Raw genomic sequence first — 21,727 nt, 5'->3', positions numbered from 1 at the left:
AAAGGTTACCGGAGGCCGAACGGTTCAGAAGATCGAAGAAGAGTCGGGATGTAGTCGTGTGTCTCTGAGCTGAGATTTTCAGCAGTTTTCAGCATGTCCAGCATGCTAAAGAGAGCGTTGTGGTTGTTTCTGACTCTCATGGTGCTGTCATGTCTGGGGACGCTGTTGTTTTGGAGGAATATGTTCCTATCGGGGACGTCGACGGGCGGCGCGCTCGGCAGGAAGTCGCTCGGCACGCGGGTGTTATCGGGGGTCGGGCCGGGCCGGCCGCCGACAGACGACATTTTACTGGGGAGGTTCCTTGGAAGAGATAACGGCACCACAGACACAAGGATAGCGGCGAAAGTCGGGGACAAGAAGTCAGCACTGTTACAGGTATGAAAGAGGAAATTGAGTTAGCATAAGTGTAACACGAGTCGGGTTGTTTTTGTTGTGGAATGACGTTGACAGCTCAGCTGAAACGTTACGTAAAATGTCAGTTTTGAGTTTTACACTGCAATTTCTCTGTCTCTGTCTCCCCCTTTTTTATTTGTACGTTCTCTTGGTCTATACGCTTTGTAGATCCCGAGAGTCAGTTGCCATTTCAAAGAGACGTAACGGTACATGTATGTTGGCAAATAATTTGCATGATTTGTTCCCAATACCTGGGCTCAGGTTACAGTAACACCTTTGTTCACACCCACTGCCTGTTCATACCTGGTAACTACCTGACAACTACCAGTATATCAACCACTAAACCTCCGACCCATTAGAATGCTTTCTTTGTGCCAAACATCATAAAAAGCACTGAATACCCCCTGTGTGTTTTGCATACCTTGCTGCCATGTGAAAGGCGAGAAAACCTTTGTCAGATGTCTACAGACAGTATTTATCTCACCACACCTGGTCTACGTTAAGGTATGGGGAGCCTTGACATGAAAGCCTTTTACTTGAAGGATGATAACAGTTGGATGACCTACTTGCAGTTATGCATTATTTACTATTAAAAGTATATTATCAATTATTCAATACAAATTGCTCTTGAATCAAGTTTGGACTAATCAAAACCCAGTTGCAAGACATAATGAAGTTATGGTTCAATAGATGTTTACTCTAACTAACTCTAGTCTAGATATCACATTCGTCAGTCTTCTGTGAAGAGGTAGTGTCCAATGAATTAGGGGATAACCTGGGGGCAAGGGACGCGTGTCCTTGCTTACTGTTAAATCTGTGTCACACCATCATCCTATCCTATTTGCAGGCTTCATTGAAGCATACAGTAGCAGTTACTCATGCAATCTCTTTGTAAACATACATGTACCACATACTTTGGTAGACTGCACACATTCACAGAAAATTCTTGAAAGCTTTTTTTTTTCTCTTATAAAATATGCCCCTGTTTTGCACCTGTTCCTATTGCCGGGACGTCCTTGATAATAGCGTAATACCAAATGTCTGGCCATTTCTACAGAAGGCTTCACAAATGACACTTTGATATTGCTGCTTTCGCTAATTCCAAAATAATTTTCTACTTGCTATACCAAGGAGCTTAAAACGTGGTAATCATTGCAGTGATTCACTGAATGCTAAAGCAGCAAAAGGCTATAATATCTTATTTCTTCTCACGTAATTAGCTTTCAGACTCAAAATGTCTGAGTTTGAATATCAAAAGATCTGGTAACAATGAGATGTCTCAGGTTTGGCAGAGGTTGTGACATTTCTGTCTGGTAAGTAGGAGAATACATTGTTCTCAACCTTGTCCAAAATCCAGAGAATATACAGGTCACATCGTGGCCTTTTGGGCAAAAATCATGTCTCCCCAGATTGGGTTAAAATGTGTGTCATACCTGTCAGGTATTTAGTTGTGTTGATAAAGTACTTAATATCAGGGTGTAAATTACAAGAGGTGTCTGCCACAAAAGACCCACAATGAGGGATTCAATTACCAGGTACTGAAAATCTACAAAAGATGTTACAGATAAGTGTGAAAAGATTTTTGTCACTGTCACTAGATTGAGGGTGTGATCTAGTTTTTGTTCAACATCCTTCTTGTAGTACTAGTATTTTTGTCATACTTGTATGGTATTGACTGATGACAAATAAAACCCCCTACATGTCTACTGTAATTATATTCTTCTGAAATAACTTGTGCACAAACTGTATACATCTGTAAATAGCTTTGTTCATCTTGTTACCTACTAGTGGTATATGATTAAATACTAGTATACTAAGTAGATGTACTGGGTTCTCAACTACAGTCAACCGAAGGGATTTTTTCTGCCGACATTTTTGGTAACCTTTCAGCATAAGTGTGATTGAATCTCATTCCTTAAACAAGAACTTTTTAAGAGAAATCAAGGAGGGTGTAATTGAGCCCTAACTTAGAGTTAATTGAGCCCTAACTTAGAGTTCATACAACTAATCATGAGTAGCTAAGAGTTTATTATGTTCTGAGGAAGGTAGCTGAAAGGTTACTGAAATGTCGGCAGATAAAGTCCCATTGGTTGCATAGCTAAGAACCCAGTGTACTAAGTATGTACACATCACAGTTTGACTTCACTACTCGGCCTGTCTCATCTGTCTGTAGCCCTGACCCTCTGCGCGACTTCCAGTAGACCTGAAGGGTTGCAAAATTCCTCCTGCCCTACGTAGGGCCACATCAATTTGTCTCCTTGGTTTCTGGATATCTTAAAGCAAAAATTTAGCAAGAGGTCAAATGTATACTAGTATCCTGACAAATCACACTTTATCAGCCCTCACTGCTCAGGTTCCTAGGCTTTACGAGACGAGTTTTGGTTTACATAGAATAGAGGTTTGTTTGTTTATTGTTTATTTTACCGGGGACAACATATTGCCCTAGAGGGCGGTTTTCAATGCTCCTGGAGGGCAAGCCCCAAACACAAAGTAATAATAATAATACAACATAATGTCATAACTGTCAGAGGCCTGGGGGAAAGGAAAGCATGGATATCGATCTGACTTTCTCCTCAGACTTTGTTTACATCTTGGTCTTCCAGATCTTTTCCAGTTTGAGAACCGACAAATCACATAGGTCTGGCAAAATTTCAACTTGTCCAAATACAACAGCAGGAATTTGTCATGTCCATTGACATCTCAAGATCAGTTTGTCTCACTTAGACGCCTCCCTCCCTCCAAATTGTCTGAATACCCAGAAGGGAATTTTTCAAGTTCAATGACATCCAGACAAGACATTAAGTCAATTAGCACCTCACCCTTCCAGCAAAATATGGCCAAATAAGGAGCATTTACACCAATTCCTAATGTTAAAGTTAAACAGTTGCACTAGGGTATTGATTTTTTAATTTCTGATACATGATTCTACTTGATATTTTCTATTTTCTGGACATGCTTTGCTTCAGTTTAAATCTTAATCATACTTTCCAAGCATTTTGTATATCTCTTGACTGTCTAGTGCTCCTCCCCTTTCCACTTTACCTCTAAAGGTTGGGCACATGTAGGTTAATGTAAAACAGGCTGTTTCCAACACGCTGCAGTATCTACAGGGCACCTTCTGACTTCTTTACTACAAAATGTAAAGTAATGGTGGTTCCTAGCCAGTTGTGCTCCCTCGTTGGTGTAAAGGCCACACGTTGATCACATTAAAAGTCCCATCACACTTCTAAAAGAGAAGAGGTTCACCCTGTTATGTGTGCAGTACTGAGCTCAATCCATTCAGTTCCTTACACAACCTGTACTAAGTCTTACATACAGAACTGTATGTGTGTATTATGCTGCATGTGTGATACACTGGTGTGTTATACTACATAAACGAGCATGTTACTATACTACCTATAGCCCACTGGTACTTCTTTACAGACTCTCAGTCTCTTTTGATCAAGGTGCCATTGTATTATCTCTATAAAGCCTATTATATACTAGTAGCAAATTATCCTGCTGTAGCCTCAGTCATATGAGACTGACAGAGAGAGAGAAAGAGAGCTTTAGTGTATGTCATAATTCATCTTTCACTTTTTCGTCCCCAGGTCCACCCCAGCTCCAGAACCAGTCACGTTGCGGGTGTGTGCCAGTGGTGTAAATGCCAGCATAACCTGACAGAGCTGGATGTGACCCATACTGTTTACCATCACATCATTGTCAGCGACAAGTACAAGTTTCTCTACTGCTACGTCCCAAAGGTAGCCTGCACCAACTGGAAAAGAGTTATAAAGGTGAGATCATCTATTTTTTTAGCATCATGATCAATTCTTTACCAATTATCTATGAGATATGTATCTGGAAGACGACAAGACCCAAGATGTATCTGTTTATAAATTTCAATGTTGTAGTATGTACATGTATTTCCCAACCATTTTCCTTGGTTATTACCTCCATGAAAAATAGAGGAACTGTTTTTGGTCTGTCTGCCTGTGTATGTTTCCGCACATTTGTAAGCATCATACATGTAACTTCACCATGATGTATTGTTTCAGGCCTTAGAGGGCAGTCTTGCTTCTACAGATGAAGAAATCGACATCTACGAAATCCACCGTAAAAACTGGACCTACCTGAAGGACTACGACCATGCGGGGATCCAGCACAGACTCCAGAATTACTACAAGTTCATGTTCGTGCGAGACCCCTTAGAGAGACTGGTCTCCGCGTACAGGGACAAGTTCGTGGAGCATCCAGAGGAGTACTTCGGGAGACGTTACGGGACCAGGATACAGAAGATGTACCGAAACGGGGTGTGGAACATCTTAGGAGCAGACGTGACTTTCGAGGAGTTTGTTCGCTTCGTGATTCAGGCCAAAGGGTACGACTTAAACGAGCACTGGCAGTCTTATACAGAGCTGTGCCAACCTTGTGCTGTGAACTATGATTTTATTGGCATGTATGAAAACTTGGAGGAAGACACCGAACACGTCTTAAAGGTACTTGGCGTGGACAAGAAGGTGTCATTTCCTAGGAGACAGGAACAGATTTATAACAAAAGGACTACAGGAGAGGTTCTTAAGGAACACCTGGATGTCTTGCCTGATGCTGAAAGTTACATTCGCAAACTGGTAAAAAAATATAGCCTAGACTACACCATGTTTGGGTATGACAGGCCTATACCAGATGCACGATAGGAGATATTGATTCCACATCCTTCGTACAAAGGCCCTTTGTACAAAGTGTTAATTGGCAGAATTTTATGTACATACAAGTACTGCTTGGACATGGTTTAAGAGTCAAAAAACAAGTTTCTACATCTGCAACTTAATAAGACAATGTGCCTGAACCAGACTAAGTTGGTAGCACCTCCATTGTTGTTGCTGTGCCTACACTATGTTTACTATGCCCCAGAAGAACATAATTACTGGCTGGGACTTCCAAAAATGTAGGTTGGCATCCCTTAATTTCTTCCACACTGACCAAACAGGGCTCATTGAAAAATACCACTGTCCTTTTGATATAGGGGAAACTGAGTGTCATTTCCTGGCATATTTTGTTAGGTATACAAAGTTATATCTATATTTTGGCAGTTAATACTTCCCTTTGCCGGTTTTGTACTGTGAACATTTCCATTTTCTGTAAGTTTTATACAAACTTCATTCCTTGGCAATCTTGGGGCCATGTACATACCAAGTGCAATAATGTTATTATTATTGTTAAGTAAAGAGTGGTAGCAGAACTTTTGCAGAAAGACTTGCTTTTAGTTTTTTTTACATAAGTTTAAAAAATGTGCCATTATAGTTTTGTTATTTTTTTGTCGAGAGTTGGTTTGCAATCATTATGCCATGTTTTGTTTATAGGTTGCTCCTATTGCTGTGCTGTGCTGTGCCAAATGATTACAGATGTTTAAAAAATCTGATCATATATAATATCTGTTGTTTTGCCCTTTAATTTGTAAACCTTTGTCTAGATCTTTTCTCTATTCCAAGATACATTTCAAAATATGTAGCTCAATGTCAAGACAAAGACTGAGAGATACGTTTGTGTTTATAAAGAGCAAGAAAGGTACTATAAGATTGAAATACGAAACTGACTAAATAAATGTGGAAATGTCTGTATGGTGATCTTCAAACGTCTTTATATGTTTGCCACGTACAGCCTACCTAATCAGATCATCTCAGTCTAGCAACTGCAGACTGTCCCACCCACAGCCTGAGGCCGTGTGTAATGTGGTAGAAACATTGATCCCTTGATAACAGATGTAATGACAAAGCCAATGTGTCCCACTCCCACTACCACTTGACCTAGATCAGAACAGATCAAGTATCTATTGTCTCTATTGCATCTTTGTTTTCAACGCTTAACTTTTGTTGAAACTTTTCGACGAGTTGTACGATGCCCCGTGCCTTCAGTATAAACAGAAGATACCTCTTGTCACATTTCCAAGCCCGCCAGCAAGTTGCACTTTCTCAGACACATGCTGTAACTCATGAACATTTCTGAGTGACAGCCCTTCAGGCATGAGTCGACCTTCAATCAAAGGTTAGCGTCTCATTGTCCTCCATAAACAGCAAGTCATCAGTCTAGTAGGTCATAGGTGAGTAGAAATTCTTCTTACACAACCACACATTCCTTGCCTTGTGTTTGAAGGCAGTTGGCTGTCGAAATGTTAACAGGTTAGAAATATGTACTGTAGTGGTGTGTAAAGAATTTTACTTCTTATCGCCTCTTAAGCTTTTTTTCCTTGCTTATCAGTGTTTCTTTATCCTCCTACCTCATTTCTGTATTATATTGTGCAACAACATACACTTTCACCATTTTAAAGGCAAGTGTTTGATTCTAGTAAAAGAATCTATGGCTGACTTGTCCTATACCATCTCCATTTCTTGGACTACATTTTTCATGACAACTTCTCAGTCCAGACTGGCCCTTGGCCCTTTATGTATCTTCCTCCTCCTCATCATCATCCGGAGGGAACCAATGGTAGACCCAGACAGCGGGTGATGAATTAGTTACTATGGCAACCACCGGCCCCTCCCCATCATCCCCGATGTCCAGCGCAGTGATTGGTGCATCAGAAACCCTCAGTACAGTTCTGGACTTGGTCACAGTGTGGTACAGAGTTACCTGTGGGACAAGAAACAAGTCGATTGCATGTGATCAAACAATTTATGAAAAAGACAGAAAAGTGGTATTGTTGCAGTTAGGAATGGATACATAAAGTAACATCATCATACTTCTTCCAAAAGGTACAGTATAGACTCAACATCCATTAACACATAATATTATGTACTTAATCCCCCAAACATTGCACCTTCCCAATTTATGGCTGTAATATCTACAAAATCTGATAGAGGGAGCTGCAATAGAGTTGAGGCCACCTGTCCTGATCAGGGCACCACAGTCCATAGATTCAGCTCCAAGTTGTGACCTGACCTAACACAAGTATAGACTACAATGCCCACAAGCTTGTAGCCTGGGTAACATCCTGGTTAGTTTACATTTGCTCCCACAGTCACTATCAACTAGACTGTGGGAGCAGATGTAAACTAACCAGGATGGTACCCAGGCCATAAGCTTGCTCACCTGTCCTGAGTTAGTCCCCACAGCTATGAGGTCTCCATGTGCAGCAATGCAGCTCCATGGTGTCACCTGTTCCTCTCTCTCCAACACATCCACCTCAGACCAGGTATCAAGATTCATCTCAGTAACTGGGCCAACACCTGCAAGGACATGAAATTCAAAGTGTATCAAAAACACATCCCAGAAAAGAATTTGTCAAATGAGAAACTTTCACAGCAAGTTTCAATAATATTGATGAAGAATTTGAAAATTCCTTTTTCCTTAAACTTATTTGTTCAATGCTTAAAGTTTACACTAGTAGCCAATTTATTAGCTGATTGTAAAGTGTAACCTCTCTCTTTAACTATTTGATGTAACATAATCAGCAGCTGTATGCCTGCAAAGTGTTAACTCCTTCCTCTATCCAGGAAATAGACACACAAAACCCAACACAGTCTCTGTCCATTCTCACAGTGTATTCACATCAAGACTCTCTCTCCAGAGTGATCCCCAGAGGGACCACCGTGCATGCGCATAAGAGCTATGGCGGGAAGACCATAGCTCTAACACAAAGCTGGTGTGTTATCTGGTTATACAAGCTCATCAATAGCGATACTTACCTGAAGACAGAAGCAGTGCAGCATTGCCGTGTGGTACCAACCCCACCACCCACTCATCCCTCCTCATCTCCCTCAGACACTGCCTCCTCAACAGGCACCACAGCAGCAGCTTACTATCCGAGTAGGACAAAGCCTGCAGAAAAGTGCAATCCAGCGGTAGTGAGATCACTGAGGTCAAAATACTCTTTTAAGGTTATCATTGAAGTTCATCTGTGTTGGTAGTAATAGTACAATGTATGATGCTGAACTTTATTCCATCTCAAGTGTACACAAGGATCAAATTTTCAACAACCACTGTCTCCGTCATCACAGGTTAACGTTCGGAAGTGATTGGTCATTCCTTGTCCTGATGAACGCGGCAGTGGTTGTTGAAAATTTGATCCTTGCTTTGTGTACCCTTGTGTTGGAATAAAGTTAAGCATTGTACTCTTTAAAGATATCATAACCACTACTCAACAAAATGTATCTCACCTTGTCTTGTGTCTGTACCACAGACTTGACACTTTTAAAGTGTCCCCCATCCAGCCTGTAGTGGAGGTTGGGGCAGAAGTGTGGACTGACTACCCCTGCACTGTTTCTCTGGAAGGTCAGCACACACAGGTCTCCTGCAGCTCCTGCTACTATCACTCTGTCCTGCCACACACTGGGTAAACAGCATGGAAACATTTGACAAAATGAAGAAATAGAAATGTATCCAAAATGCTGACCCTATTAAGGACTGCAAACCTTTCTAGTAACATGTAACTCAGGTGGGTGATAACAGCTGGGGTTTCAACTCTAAACTTTTGGTCCAGAAGCAGGTAACATTTCCTTCCTTTCTGTTTTCAAATTACATTTGTAATTGATTTGAAGTTTTCTTCTTGATAAAGATCATAGTGTAGCAAATGAAAATACTAGTAAATGGTCTAGCCACACTGCGCTAGTACCTGATACAGTTGACAGCTGATCCGACCAGTGGCATGTGTGTGTGCATGCAGTGTGCAGGGTGTTCAGGAGCAGGCAGTGCCCAGGTCAGGGGGAGGGGCAGGATGTACACCAGCCCATCCTTCCCTCCCGTAACAACATAGTCATGGAGACTCTGGCTCTGGCTGATGGTGCTGTACTTGGAGCTGTATCCACCTACATATAGATACAACAAAGTTGAAAAAAAATTGTAAACATTGTACATATAAGAGAACGCAAGTGTCAGAAGAAAGAAAATCACACTACAAATTCCAGTATTCTCTCTCTCTGTGTCAGTCGCCAAAAACTATTTAGCTGCACAAATTGGGATGGTACAGTCTCATATCAAATTCGACCTCAAATTCCAGTATTATGACCAAGAATTAAGGTCTGGGAATGCCTACTAGTATGATGACAGCAATGACCAGAAGTGACCGCACCTCTCCAGTGTAGGCCCATGACAGCCCCTCCGATGTTGGCATGACACTTCCCCAGCAGTCTACCTGTGATAGCCTCCCACTGCAGGATGGACCCGTTCCCCATGCCTGTCAGGATGTAGTCTCCTGCAGGGATGGCAATGTGTCAGTGAAAATTATCCCTGTTGACGAGAAAGTCTCTACAGCCTCTTCCTAGAAATTGGCATGGAGCACGAAGCATGTGATTTCTTTAATAAAAAGTAAATGTCATTGCTTCACAAGGTTTATGACATTTTTTGTTAGCCTGGGTTCCACCGTAGTCTCTGCCTGCCTTATGTTGCTGGCCACCACTATAGTGGTGGATGTGGAAGATGGCACCCAGGCTAATTTTTCGTCACAAGGTATGTTGGATAAATTGTTGGTAATGATTCTCACCTGAGATGGCTATGGAGTTGATGAGTGGTCCAAACGTTTGATGGTAGTCGGTCTTCACCACTGGCCACTTCCCTGCAAACCTGCTCCTGTACCACTCCATATACACCCCCCTCCAGTACACCACAGGGTCTGACACACACGGCTGCACCTGTCTGACACACTGGCAGTCTACAGTCTTCTGTCTATCTCCGGACAACAAAGACTTCTTTTCCTCAAGTTCTTGCCCTCTTCCATGGGAGCACTCAAAGCACCTTGCAACTTTGTTAGAAGACGTCTGGAGGAAGTACTCCCTGCTAAACTGAGTCATCTGTTGGAGGACTGTGGTGGGGATGGTGTGTCGGCAGACAGTGTACCACACCTGTTTGTCACCTGGCTGGTCAACAAGTTGCTTCCAGAGGTGGCAAACCTGCAGTTAGAATTAGTTTGTGAAGACTTCATTAATCATTGGCAGCATTTGTATCCTGAAATCCTGAAGGTTAAAGAACCCAGCACACTTACTGAGAAGAGTTTGGGTTATCAGGTGCATTTGGCAAAATTGTGGACATTACAGGCTCAACTGCCTTCTCTGAGTTCTCTCCCGTCACTCATTTAACCAATGATGAAGTTATATATGGCTAACCAATGACTAATACTTTCTATAGCCATAACCCCAGCAATTCTGATTTTTATGTAGTCACTTAGAATCCATAATTCGGTACCCTTACCTGTCGAGCCTTTGCCAATGCCACCCCATCGCAGAGTCGGTACAAAATCTCTCCCTGCATCTCACTGGGTAGACCAGGGATGCCCTCATATGTGTCTGTGGTACTGTCATACATGTCTTCTGCTGTTTACATGGGAATTGTGCAATAATAATACATCTATCACAAATTATGATCACATGTAGAAAAAGTTTATCAGTTTTTAAAAAAGGAACAAATATGAAAGAATTGACAGGACAACCAGACAACAACTTTACATTGTTAAGAATGGTTAACATGCTGACTTTTCAGCGTGGAAAATATATGATTATTTCTCAAATTACCAACTTTTAATAGTGTGTCCTCCTCCCCCAACCATGCAACATCACACAACCAAGTCAAGTGACCTGTGGTAACCCGAAACGTCATGGGATGGAACATTCCATTACATCTTTGATCTATCTTGCTCTCCAAAAGGATTTTTATACTAGTTGTAGAAAATTGAACGGAAACTTTTACTCCAATGTACTACAGTACAGGATATATATCTGGTATTTTTTGTAATTATCTTTTTAAATGACTTATTGATTTTAAAATATAGAAAATTCTCCCAAGATAATATTACAGATACCCCTCTCGTAACTATGGTATAAACCATCATGGCGGCTAAAGCTTACAAATTTGGGCTTTGATAAATCTCGCTGTGATTCCCGGCATTTGTGGGCGCTTACCGCAACGTATGACACGTAAGAAAAGACGAAGATCTGCCAGATTTGATTCTTCTCAACATCGTCTTACGTAGACTGCTCGAGTCCCGGCAAAATGTCTCAGATTCGCGTAGGCCGCGGGTTCGCCCTCCCACCTTCTTCCCCGGCGCCCATGGCTTTCCGACGACTTTTGAGCCTAGTTCTCTCACAACAGGTGTTGTTTCTGGTCGTGATGCTGGCCGCCATAGCGCACGTAGCGGGCGAGAAGATGCCCTTCGACATAGAGGATCAGGAACAGGAGAAGGCGATACAAGACGTGAGTAAAACCAGCAACTTCCGGGTGCATGCTTCTATAACTCACTGACGTCGTGGCACTTTTCCAAGATGTTTACCGAAGAAGTGGCCGAAACTGTAACTGAGATTTCTGTCATTGTTACGCTAATCCCACTTCCATTGTAGGACATTTGCATTCAAACAGACTAAAGGAAGTGAAAAAAAACGCTTAAGGTTTATTGAATTAGTTTACTTTTAGGTATCACAGTCAACTTCATATGGACAATGCCCATAATAGTTTCAGACTTGAGTTTAAATTAGATTTGGTCATATGATGCCCTGTAGGGCACTCAGGGTCTGGCTCCTGACGTCAAAAGCATATAATTTCTTCTCTAGTTACATGTTACATGGAGTCATTGACAATAGACTGTGACCCCGTGTTTTAATACACCCATACATAAAACAAATGGAGGGTCTGCATGTAAGATTGATCAGATGTCATGTTTTGGCAACAGTTTTATACATGTACTTAATAGCCAGTAGAGAGACTGTCAGTCACCAACAGACCTTTTTTGAGAGATGTGGCTTTGCTATCTCAACTCTGAGTAAATCATTAAACATCTTCCTTAGTTACGTGTACGTGACAATGTTAAATACAATGTAGTCTGTAGTCATAAACTTACCTGTAGTAGTACCTGGGTGCATTTTTTTGTTTGTTTGATACATCTACTTTTGATCTATCGTCATTTTCAGATACAGAAGCGAGAAGTTGCCTCCACAGTGGCCCTGTCTAAAGACGCTGGGATGATGAATGCAGAGCAGGACAGTATAGTAGGCTCCTACACAAAAGGTGCCAATCTTGGCTTTATCCACGCCTTCATAGCCTCGCTGTCCGTGATCATCGTGTCAGAGCTCGGAGACAAGACGTTCTTCATTGCCGCCATCATGGCCATGAGATACTCCCGTGTTACGGTGTTCGTGGGCGCTCTGGGGGCGCTGGCTGTCATGACTATTCTCTCAGGTAGGAGGAACAAATCTAAATGTACAAGAGGAAAGAAAGTAGTACTTTAGTAGAGAGTACTGCAGTCTGGCAAAAAAAGAGGACTGACTGTAGTAGAGACTGAGCCAAATATTTGCTCATTGTACAGTATTTCTTCTACTGCTACAACAAAGTTTAGCTATGTATATAACGTTATACTAACTTTATATATATATATATATAGTACTAAGATCCTGTCTCCATGTTTAGCTCTGATGGGCTTTGCCACCATGATCATCCCCCGTGTGTACACCTACTACATCTCCACCGGCCTGTTTGTGATCTTTGGGCTGAAGATGCTGAAGGAAGGGTACTACATGGAGGAGGATGAGGCACAGGAGGAGTTTGAAGAAGTACAGAGAGAGCTCAAACAAAAAGATGAAGAGGTGGGTTTTAAATGCGAAGAGATTTCTCTTACAAACTTTTGCAGTATAAAACTGGTGGTTTTACCCGGAGACTTCAATTTAGTTTGTTATAATTCATCGCTAAAGTTAACTTCAAAATTAAAGGGTGTGGCCTAAGACAACAAACATGTTCATCTGAACCGGTTCTAATAGACTATGCTATTCTTTCACTGCATCATTACTGGTTTTTGGTACATTTCATTTTTGCATGGTCCTTCATCTTATTGTCATATAATAATTTTGCCTCAGAGTTCAGACATATCTTTGCTTGTGTGTTTTTTTGGCATATGGTCTTTCACTGAACACCAGCTCATTTTCTCAATCTCTATTATATTAACTAGATTGCTAAACAACTTCTGTTGGAACAAGGCGTAGATGTTTCGGGCAGGCAGGTGAGAGGACGCGTGGCTGCTGTTGCTATGGCAACACGGTTGTGTTGGGGACAAGGTCATGAGTGTGTAACATGATACAGGAGGGCCTACAAGGGGGGGTAGTGATTACGAATTGCGCAAAATTTTCGCCGCCTATTACGAATTACGTTTAAGTCTCAGAGCTGATTACGACTTTACGATTTGCGGCTAATGTCCAATTACGAATTACGTTGATTTTTGCGGAGGCTGCCTACGAATTACGAAGTCTAAAACGGCCTGTTTACGCCTTTCGAAAAAGGGCTTGCAGGCCCTCATACAGGTGTGGTGTCACTACGGGGGAACGCTGTCCTACCCTGTACTACGATCTGCTGTGCTGTGCTGTAGTCTCCAAGCAGATCCACAGCTTGTTTTTATGCTATTTTTAGCATGTTTTGTGTGTAATATGATTGATGCACACTTCCAATGGAGGCCTTGCATCTGCTTGGAACTTACTGTCCTGCCCTGCCCTGTATAGCAATCATCTTGGGGATAACCACTAATGAAATTGTTTGGGTCTGGTGTTAGAAAAGGTTCAAGGATTACAAGAAGTAAATTGTACATTGGACTTTTGATTGTACATTACTATAGCCTGGATACAAGACTAGACCCACAGCACACTAGGCTCAAAGTTATCCACTGCACACTGGATAACTTTGAGCCTAGTGTGCTGTGGGTCTGGCATCCAGACTAACATTATTGTGTCCTCTTGCTTAATCTATACTTTACAAGAACTAAGGAAATACATTGCAGTAACCTGTAAGTTTCCTCCCTACCTGTTCCAGATGGAGATGGAGTCTCGGACGCCGGTTACGCAGGACGCGGAGTCAGGAGTGATCCGGGGAGGCAGCTGGCGGCGAGTCTGGGGAATCTTCTCTCCCATCTTCCTCCAGTCCTTCGTCATGACATTCCTGGCAGAGTGGGGCGACCGCTCACAGATCACCACTATCATACTCGCAGCACGAGAGGTCAGCTTTATCTGGATATATTCTTGTCTTGTTCTCACTAACATAGCCAGTTTTCCTCTCAACCAAGTAATCATTGAGCAAATCTTGATTTTATAATGGATATAGCAAATGGAGCCTCATTGTTCAGTAGCATTTGGTTATATAATAATTCATGTTACTTCAGGTAATGTAAAATTGAAACTTTGTTCTGCAATCCATGACTGAGAACGTTTTTGAAAAGTATTTCTGAATAAAATTATTACTATATATCAAAAAGTTTTTCACACGTTTGCTTCCTTTTTTTTAAAGGATGTTTTGGGAGTCACCATTGGTGGAATCTTAGGCCACGCCCTTTGTACAGGTCTAGCTGTGATAGGAGGGAGGATGATAGCACAAAGGATCTCTGTCAGAACAGGTAAGGTTCCTCTGTTTCTGTATCACACAAACTTAAATCTGGTGTACAGTGTAAGCATTGTTTCTGTGCTACCAGTAGTCTTTATGTTTGTAACTTTGTAAGTACAATATTCAAGCTGTATAAGGCATTTTTTGTTGGGAAGTCTGTTTCATTGCACTGTTTGATTGGAAGTTTAGAGTCTTTGAAATGTGTCACAGAGTATACTACACTTGTTTTGGGTCTGCATCTTATTTATATTTTCTAACTCTGACTACCTCTTGCCGGAGGAATATATTGAACTTTTGCCGTTAGGACAACTTCAATCCTAAACATTCACAACAACAGAAGTTAAGCTACAAGCATATAATGTCAAAATGTCTTGGTGGCAAAATGTACTGTTACCTCGATAGCATTTTTACCGCTCCCTTCCCATTGCATTACAGTCACCCTTGTAGGTGGAGTGGTGTTCCTGATATTTGCCCTGTCGGCTTTCTTCATTGGGCAGGAGGAGGAATGAAATTATGTGCAACTACATGTAGAATACTCCAAGCCGTAAATGTAATAAATAGTTTACTATGTGTAGGGAATAAGGTATGAGTTAAGCTGTTCAATCAGAGTAAGGGTTTATCAGTTTAAGGCCACACTTATTTCTTGATTTTCAAACATTTAATTTTTAACGATTCAGAGAACAAAATGTCTTGAGAGGAAAACTTGGCTATCGATATTCACTCCCAGATACTTCCTGAACCAAGGTACAGAATAACCCCCCAGACTTTTCAGACAGTTCATCATCCAGTTAAGCATTGTCTTTTTTTAAATAAGGCCATGTTGATTTGATTATATGGATGACATCCGCGCGCATGAATTTTCGTCCGTTTCCAAAAAAAAAAAGTTTTCAACCATACTGTAAATCGTACAAAACAGTTGCAAAATGAGAAAATAATATACCATAAGTTACAAAAAAAATTAATAAAAACTATACCAATGTTGTAGAATGCCAAAATCAAACGAAAAAAGTTGAAATTGTAAAGAAATGAACTTGAAGACTAGATTATTCGCCAAACCATATTCTGTGCCATTTGCTCAACCCTCATGACCACGTAGATTTCATAATGAAAAGAACTTTTTTTTTGCAAAACTTTTTTTTTATTCGCACGCGCGCATCAGTTTTGGGGCTCCCGGAGGATGTCATCCATATAATCAAACAACATGGCCTAAATAACAAATCAAATTTATGTGCCCTATAGAAGCTGAATGGCTTATGGATTAAATTTGTTTTTCTGCTCCTGCATGAAATTCTTCTCATTAGTACATCACTGAGTATAAAAAGTGATCTGAATTGATTGGGCAAAACATGTGACTATTCCATAAGGCAATGTACAGATTATTCAAGGACTTTCAACTGAAAGTCATATTATGAAAGTCATAGTATATTGTTACTGGGAAGAGTTGGCAAATTGGATGAATGTGATGTAGTGAACCCTCCAATAGCAAGTACATTTTGTATATCTGGTATATTGTCATAAAGACATAGGACGGCAAGAGGAGATACCTTGTAAGAAACAGGATAGTGTGGAATGTTATTTATGGCAGACGTATTATGGCTGCTGCTAGGTGACGTTTTTCAAGAGAATTCAGTCACAGATGATGGTATTTGTTTGACTGTACATAATGTACATGTACATGTATATGTCCTGTGAAGTTTTGGCAGGGTAGCAGCAATGTACAGTAACATTACATGTCTGTTATTAAGCCACACTAACTTGAATTTATGCATGACACCAGAGTGCATCAGTTTGTTTACACATTGAAAGAAAAAGTAAGCCATCACCCCTTGAAACTAATGGCAAAAACTTGCAACAACAATGCTGTAAATTGTTAAAAAGCTAAAATTTTTGTTGAATTCTGAAAGAAGAAAACTTTTTGTACCTCCCGAAAGAACAAGGATAAGGGATTTCTTTGGCCATCTTTTCTCCTTTTTCAGTCACTTCAGTTTTGGGGTGTCTATAGAGGATGTCATCATAAAATCAAGTCGGTTTGGCCTTACTGTAAGGTTTCAATTAGAATGTACAGGTGTGCTGTTCAGCAAAGTAGGAGAAGTGCAATTTATACATACAACTTGCCAGGGATGAACACAAAACTCTCCTCACTGGAGGTGTTGCTAAAATGTACTCTCCAAGCAGAGGTTTGGCTTTTGGGGGTATTTTTAGCGTGATTTTGGGCTTTTTTTATTGGGGTTTCTCATTTGCACTGAATTTTTTTTCCCAACAAAAAAATTCAGTGCAAAAGAGTAACCCCGATAAAACAGCCTAAAAACACGCTAAAAATACCCCCAAAACCCAAACCTCTGCTTGGAGAGTAGCTAAAATGGTGTACATGGTATATGCACAAAAAGCTTACAGGTGTACAATGTAGATGGTGTAAAAGTACTCATGCTCAGTGCAAACAATGTAGTAGTAGATAGTTTGAGCATCTTTTGTACTAAAAAGAAATTGTTATGTTGACTTGATTTAAGCAAATGTCAATAATGTATCAAATTTGTTTTCTCGTTATTTACGTGGATTGTTTTTATTCCGTCTTTGTTCCATTTTCTGTTTTGTTGGTATTGGTCATAATAAGGTATTGTTGATAGGATTCTTCCCTTACAGTAGAAGATGTCACAAGAAATGGTCTTGCTGAAGTACTAATGCAGGATAAATTTGTATTAGAATATTTGCTCGTCCTGGTTGACTTTCATGATGAGAGTCCTCAATGTACATCCTCAGTGAGGAAATGACATACATGTAAAAGGGGCAATAAAAAGCGTGCCAGATCTATTGTACATGTAGATATTAAGATTTATAATGGAAACAATATGCCTGCACATTGAGTATCTCAGTTTTGCAAGCAGGATTGTTTTGAATTGCAGTTCATCCTGTATAAATACATGTACAGTAACTGTATTGGCAAATGAGTAGGTATTGAATGTAGCTGCTATGTTATATGTTACTACCATTTCTTCATCCAAAGCTGCAGAGTTGAGGCAACTAACAAACTTCTTGTGCACCTTCAGGCCAAAGTGACATGCATCTTTGCACTAACATTTTTTTGGATGTCATATCAAGCAACTCTCAAGCATCAGCTACAGTAAGTCATACTCTTCCATTCATCATCATGCCTGTAGAAACAAAACTAACATTAATCATATCCTGTTCCTGTAACACAGCCTTTGCTTTCATGTGAACAACACATATCACAATCATCAGGTCGTAGTGTGGGTATTGTCCTAGTTCATTTCTACATGCGAGTACTGCCCTTGTACGCTTGCTCACTAAGTAGTGAGGACTGGAAGCATGTACCTGTAGTAATGAACTAGGATGCTATCCCACCAGAGGATATTTTTTAAAAAGCAAAGAAATGTCTACTTAAGGCAATGACATGCAGCTATGTTCATCGTATTTCTGTGTCATGTTTCTATGCACTCATACAAGTCATGCCATGTACTACAGACGATTAGTCTGATATCATGTATTTGTCAAACTCTCAGAAAATATGGTCTCTATTGTCAATAATAATAAAGATTTGTCATCAAATTTGACTTCTCCCTTGCATCATTTTCGGTGCATCCAATTGCATCGATGCTGGGAACCTTAAATTTACATATTCATGTCTTTTCAATCGTGGACATCACGATCTGATGTAATAATTCTACAAACTAATAAACGTATAAGAACAAGAAACCAACCAACAGGTTTGTCAACTCCAGTACAAAGTTTATTCTGTCATAAACTGTCCAGGTTGAGTGAAGTATAGAGATAGGATGGAATACTAGTAATATCGGGGATCTCATTTGCAAAATCGTTGCAACATTAATTTACCCAACAAATAATATCATTTGGCCCCACATCCTTGATCTTGTGGGTGACAACAGGGTCCCTGCTTGATTTTCACTTGTTTAAAGTTGTTTGCCAAATAAAAAACAAGGAATTTCAGATATCTCCAAAATTGGGTTTGTAGTAGTGTTGTTCAGTTATTCCCCTTAACATTTATACTGGCATGATGACAGGTACTCCAAAGTTGCTGACTTTTTTGTCACTTTATGGTAGATTATATCACCTTCTATGGAAGATAAATCATGACTATATGACTTGTTTGAAATGATAGAGTTGTGTAGTTACATGGCCCACCATACCAAGTAATAGTAGGGGAAAAACTGCTGTCAATGTAGGTAGTATAACTACCCTTCCAATGTAACAGTGTACATCACAAGACTTTAGCACCATAGGTTTGTTGATTACAAAAGAGTCAAACATTCCTGTGCCTCAGAGGCAGTAACTATAGGGAGATCCACATAATAGAATCTCAATCATATCTGAAACATTTATCATACAAAAGAAACGACACATAAACAAACAAAACTACAAAACTAGATCTAGATTTTGAGATGAAAATAAAACACTCTGTGCAGAATCCCTACCTAAATGTGATACAGTATAAGTAAGATGAGATGATTTTGCTGCTTAATAAAAACTAAATCCTACTCCCACAAAGTTGCATATTGTCCTATTCACATTGTGATGTTTCTAGCTCTACATATGATTACTGTGATAATATTACAGCAGCATTGATTTCATAGTACATACATGCACAAGAGTGTGCAAATTTTCCGTATTGAAGTCTACATTTCAAGCAAATTCTACACAAATTCAATAAGCAGTTAAAAGATATAAAAACATTGGCTTAAGCATAAAAAAGCACAAGTTAATAATGACAACATTATGCTAAATATTACAATAATCATAAATTCCCTCGCACTGCGATGCAGAATCTTTTAGTCATGATTACAATTTCAGTTGACAAGATTGCAAGCTTAGATTGTCCACAGCATTGGCAACTTAAAACAAGAATGCGGCCAGCTACCTGAGAGCAATGTTACACATGTTGTGCAATCTTGTTGCTACATGTTGTTACAGTTGTGTATCAACTTGTTACAATTCCAGGTGGCCACTATGTTGCCTGTAGAGTTGTTAGAGGATGTAATCAGTCTTAGGTTTTCTTAAAAATTTACATTTTTTTCCTCTCAGTACTTGCATACATATGACTACAGTCAACTGCCTGTCTGTCTGTGCATTTAACCAAGATGAATAAAGGCTATTAATAATATAGACAGATTTCCTTTGTAGTGTTCTGAAAATTCGAGACCTAACTTTTGGTAACTATAAAAAAGCAACAAAACATAAAAGATTAAGTTCAGGTAAAGATACCAGCATCTGACAACAAAACATATTGTTACTGTGTGGCGGTGTGCCAGCAAGTAGCATTGTGGCACTGTCAGTTATTTGCATGATTTGTTCTTCTAGATATGTTTAGTTTGGCTGGAAGTATTAAAAGCTTGCATAATGTCAACAAAAGAACTGGAATAAAATATTCAAACAAAAAATTCAAGCGTGCTATTATCCACTGGCCTAGTAATGTACAATAAAAGCGGTTTAAAATCGTTGTCCTTTACAAAATGATACAGCCGAGAATGCTACGCAAACTAAGATTAGCCGCAACTACAGATAGAAATGTTCCTATATGTTTGCCTACGTTGTTATCACACCTCAGAGGCGTCTGTGCTTTGGCTAGGCGTGTTATAAACGGTTGTGACAGTCTTGGTTTCCGTGCGCTTTTTCCTCCTGCGGAACGCACACACTGCAAATATACAGCAAGCGAGCAGAGCTACGGCGCATATTACAGCCGCTATTGGAATGTAAGGAATCATGTTTTCTTTTTCGTTGGGCGCCATGTCGTAGTTCCCGTCTCCGGGCCCGATGTCGATCTGGTCGTCGGGTTCGTTGTACCGTCCCGTGGCGGTGAAGTTCAGCATCACGCGGTGCAGGTTGGTGCCCATCCCGTTCTTCCCAATCTGTTCCACCTCCTCCGGCGGCAGAGTGCCTGAACGGCGATAACGAGGAAGTAGTATTTCAGAAGAATCCTCGTTGGCCGCCGTGATGCTGTGGAAGGTGATACTTCGCTTCCTCAGCCCTCGGTTACGATTCTCCTCCGAGCGGACCGTGTAGATGGCATGGATGAACCACGTTCTACCACTGGACACCTGGAAGGTAGAGCAATGGATTACTTATCATTTCTAAATACAAGCCTCAACTGCCTAAAACAGTGCTCATTCATCCAGGGAAATGTCTTCAGCAAAAAAATATGGAGAAACATCTGAGAGTATCTCAAAGACAATGCTTTCTGACAAGATGCTTGTTTCCAGCTTCAATAAAATGAACCTAAAAGAGTTAATACTAGGGATAAACAGGAAAAGAGATATTTTTCCTTCTTTGCTGAGTAAATCAGTTAACATAACTGCACTCTAACCTGGAACAGTGGTGTAGCATCCATCCTGAATCCGTCAGACCCAGCCTGGTTTGTCAGCGTGGCAGCCGAGGGGTCGTCAATCGCCAGAACAGCATTGAAAGGAACACTGCTCCACTCTTCAACCACTGTGTTCGGGGCTCCCTTATCCTGTAGAAAAGAGGTACAATATTGTAGACCCAGGCATACATATAGAGACAAACATAGTTGAACTGCTATTTGTTCAACATTCAAGTGTTGATGAAAGAGAACTACATGTACATGTAGCCACTTGCATAGAAGCTGTTCAAGACTTGAACAAAAGAGGATAGTTCTAAACAAGAACTATGCAACCTCAAATGTCTATCTTACTGATCGAGGGACAACTGCATTGTGACAGATGTCAGTTAGCTTGAGGAATGAATCCACTCTACTTTATACTGTCCTTACCAAGACTTTCATGGTGTGCAGCAGCTTGGGTGACTCGGCCACACATCCGTACTCCCCCTCGTCCGGGCTGTACTTGGGCACGTACCCCTCAATCCCCGTACACAGGTAAACCTTCTCGATGGTCAGGAAGAAGGAGTCGCCCAGGTTCTGCACCGGGTCCACCATGATACGGCCAAACATGGTGTCACCTGGAGGGGATTTAACATACATGTCCATCACTTGTCTGTTGTTGCTGGCTACATGGTACTGTAATGAGTA

The 21,727-nt window shown here is 40.7% G+C and overlaps 4 protein-coding genes across 5 annotated transcripts in view; 2 read left to right on the top strand and 2 right to left on the bottom strand.

The window, feature by feature from the left end:
- The first annotated feature begins 180 nt into the window (after positions 1-180).
- On the top strand, positions 181-5,964 carry LOC109470576 (carbohydrate sulfotransferase 14-like). Its single transcript, XM_019769541.1, has 3 exons — positions 181-375; positions 3,984-4,169; positions 4,431-5,964. The coding sequence occupies exons 1-3, from the start codon at positions 181-183 to the stop codon at positions 5,067-5,069; spliced, it is 1,020 nt and encodes a 339-aa protein (XP_019625100.1). The 3' UTR covers positions 5,070-5,964.
- Positions 5,965-6,806: 842 nt separating this feature from the next.
- On the bottom strand, positions 6,807-10,678 carry LOC109470656. The gene is made up of 8 exons (XM_019769685.1): positions 10,555-10,678; positions 9,851-10,256; positions 9,440-9,562; positions 8,984-9,176; positions 8,529-8,700; positions 8,117-8,190; positions 7,462-7,600; positions 6,807-7,002 (listed from the first exon to the last, which is right to left on the bottom strand). The coding sequence occupies exons 1-8, from the start codon at positions 10,666-10,668 to the stop codon at positions 6,814-6,816; spliced, it is 1,410 nt and encodes a 469-aa protein (XP_019625244.1). The 5' UTR covers positions 10,669-10,678; the 3' UTR covers positions 6,807-6,813.
- A 499-nt stretch (positions 10,679-11,177) lies between these two features.
- Positions 11,178-15,555, top strand: LOC109470621 (transmembrane protein 165-like). Of its 2 annotated transcripts, XM_019769642.1 has the most exons (7): positions 11,178-11,553; positions 12,264-12,531; positions 12,760-12,935; positions 13,295-13,345; positions 14,146-14,328; positions 14,617-14,722; positions 15,145-15,555. In XM_019769642.1, the coding sequence occupies exons 1-7, from the start codon at positions 11,353-11,355 to the stop codon at positions 15,216-15,218; spliced, it is 1,059 nt and encodes a 352-aa protein (XP_019625201.1). In that variant the 5' UTR covers positions 11,178-11,352; the 3' UTR covers positions 15,219-15,555. The 2 variants fall into 2 exon arrangements, with proteins under 2 accessions (XP_019625201.1, XP_019625203.1); XM_019769644.1 differs by lacking the exon at positions 13,295-13,345.
- A 4,291-nt stretch (positions 15,556-19,846) lies between these two features.
- LOC109470575 (FRAS1-related extracellular matrix protein 2-like) overlaps positions 19,847-21,727 on the bottom strand; it is a 28,892-nt gene continuing 27,011 nt past the window's right edge. Inside the window, exons 22-24 of the mRNA XM_019769540.1 lie at positions 21,470-21,657; positions 21,044-21,190; positions 19,847-20,777 (exon numbers count right to left, since the gene is read on the bottom strand). Of these exons, the coding sequence (XP_019625099.1) occupies positions 20,277-20,777; positions 21,044-21,190; positions 21,470-21,657 (836 nt within the window). The 3' untranslated portion in view covers positions 19,847-20,276. The remainder of the gene's footprint in view (positions 20,778-21,043; positions 21,191-21,469; positions 21,658-21,727) is intronic.

The sequence above is a fragment of the Branchiostoma belcheri genome, unplaced genomic scaffold, assembly GCF_001625305.1.
Source record: "Branchiostoma belcheri isolate BF01 breed outbred unplaced genomic scaffold, Haploidv18h27 scaffold23, whole genome shotgun sequence".
Taxonomy (NCBI): domain Eukaryota; kingdom Metazoa; phylum Chordata; class Leptocardii; order Amphioxiformes; family Branchiostomatidae; genus Branchiostoma; species Branchiostoma belcheri.
Note: the sequence above shows the minus strand (reverse complement) of the source record. Positions and strands in the feature narration are given on the sequence as shown.

Excerpts from the sequence above, each read along its gene's own strand:
- LOC109470576 (XM_019769541.1), top strand. The coding sequence starts at position 181 with ATGTTCCTATCGGGGACGTCGACGGGCGGCGCGCTCGGCAGGAAGTCG. Across the intron at positions 376-3,983 it reads AGAAGTCAGCACTGTTACAG|GTCCACCCCAGCTCCAGAAC; the intron begins GTATGAAAGAGG and ends TTTCGTCCCCAG. Across the intron at positions 4,170-4,430 it reads ACTGGAAAAGAGTTATAAAG|GCCTTAGAGGGCAGTCTTGC; the intron begins GTGAGATCATCT and ends GTATTGTTTCAG.
- LOC109470656 (XM_019769685.1), bottom strand. The coding sequence starts at position 10,668 with ATGTATGACAGTACCACAGACACATATGAGGGCATCCCTGGTCTACCC. Across the intron at positions 8,701-8,983 it reads TCAGCTGTCAACTGTATCAG|TGTGTGGCAGGACAGAGTGA; the intron begins GTACTAGCGCAG and ends CTGTTTACCCAG. Across the intron at positions 7,003-7,461 it reads TGGGGACTAACTCAGGACAG|GTAACTCTGTACCACACTGT; the intron begins GTGAGCAAGCTT and ends CTTGTCCCACAG.
- LOC109470621 (XM_019769642.1), top strand. The coding sequence starts at position 11,353 with ATGTCTCAGATTCGCGTAGGCCGCGGGTTCGCCCTCCCACCTTCTTCC. Across the intron at positions 12,936-13,294 it reads TCAAACAAAAAGATGAAGAG|ATTGCTAAACAACTTCTGTT; the intron begins GTGGGTTTTAAA and ends TATATTAACTAG. Across the intron at positions 14,723-15,144 it reads AAGGATCTCTGTCAGAACAG|TCACCCTTGTAGGTGGAGTG; the intron begins GTAAGGTTCCTC and ends ATTGCATTACAG.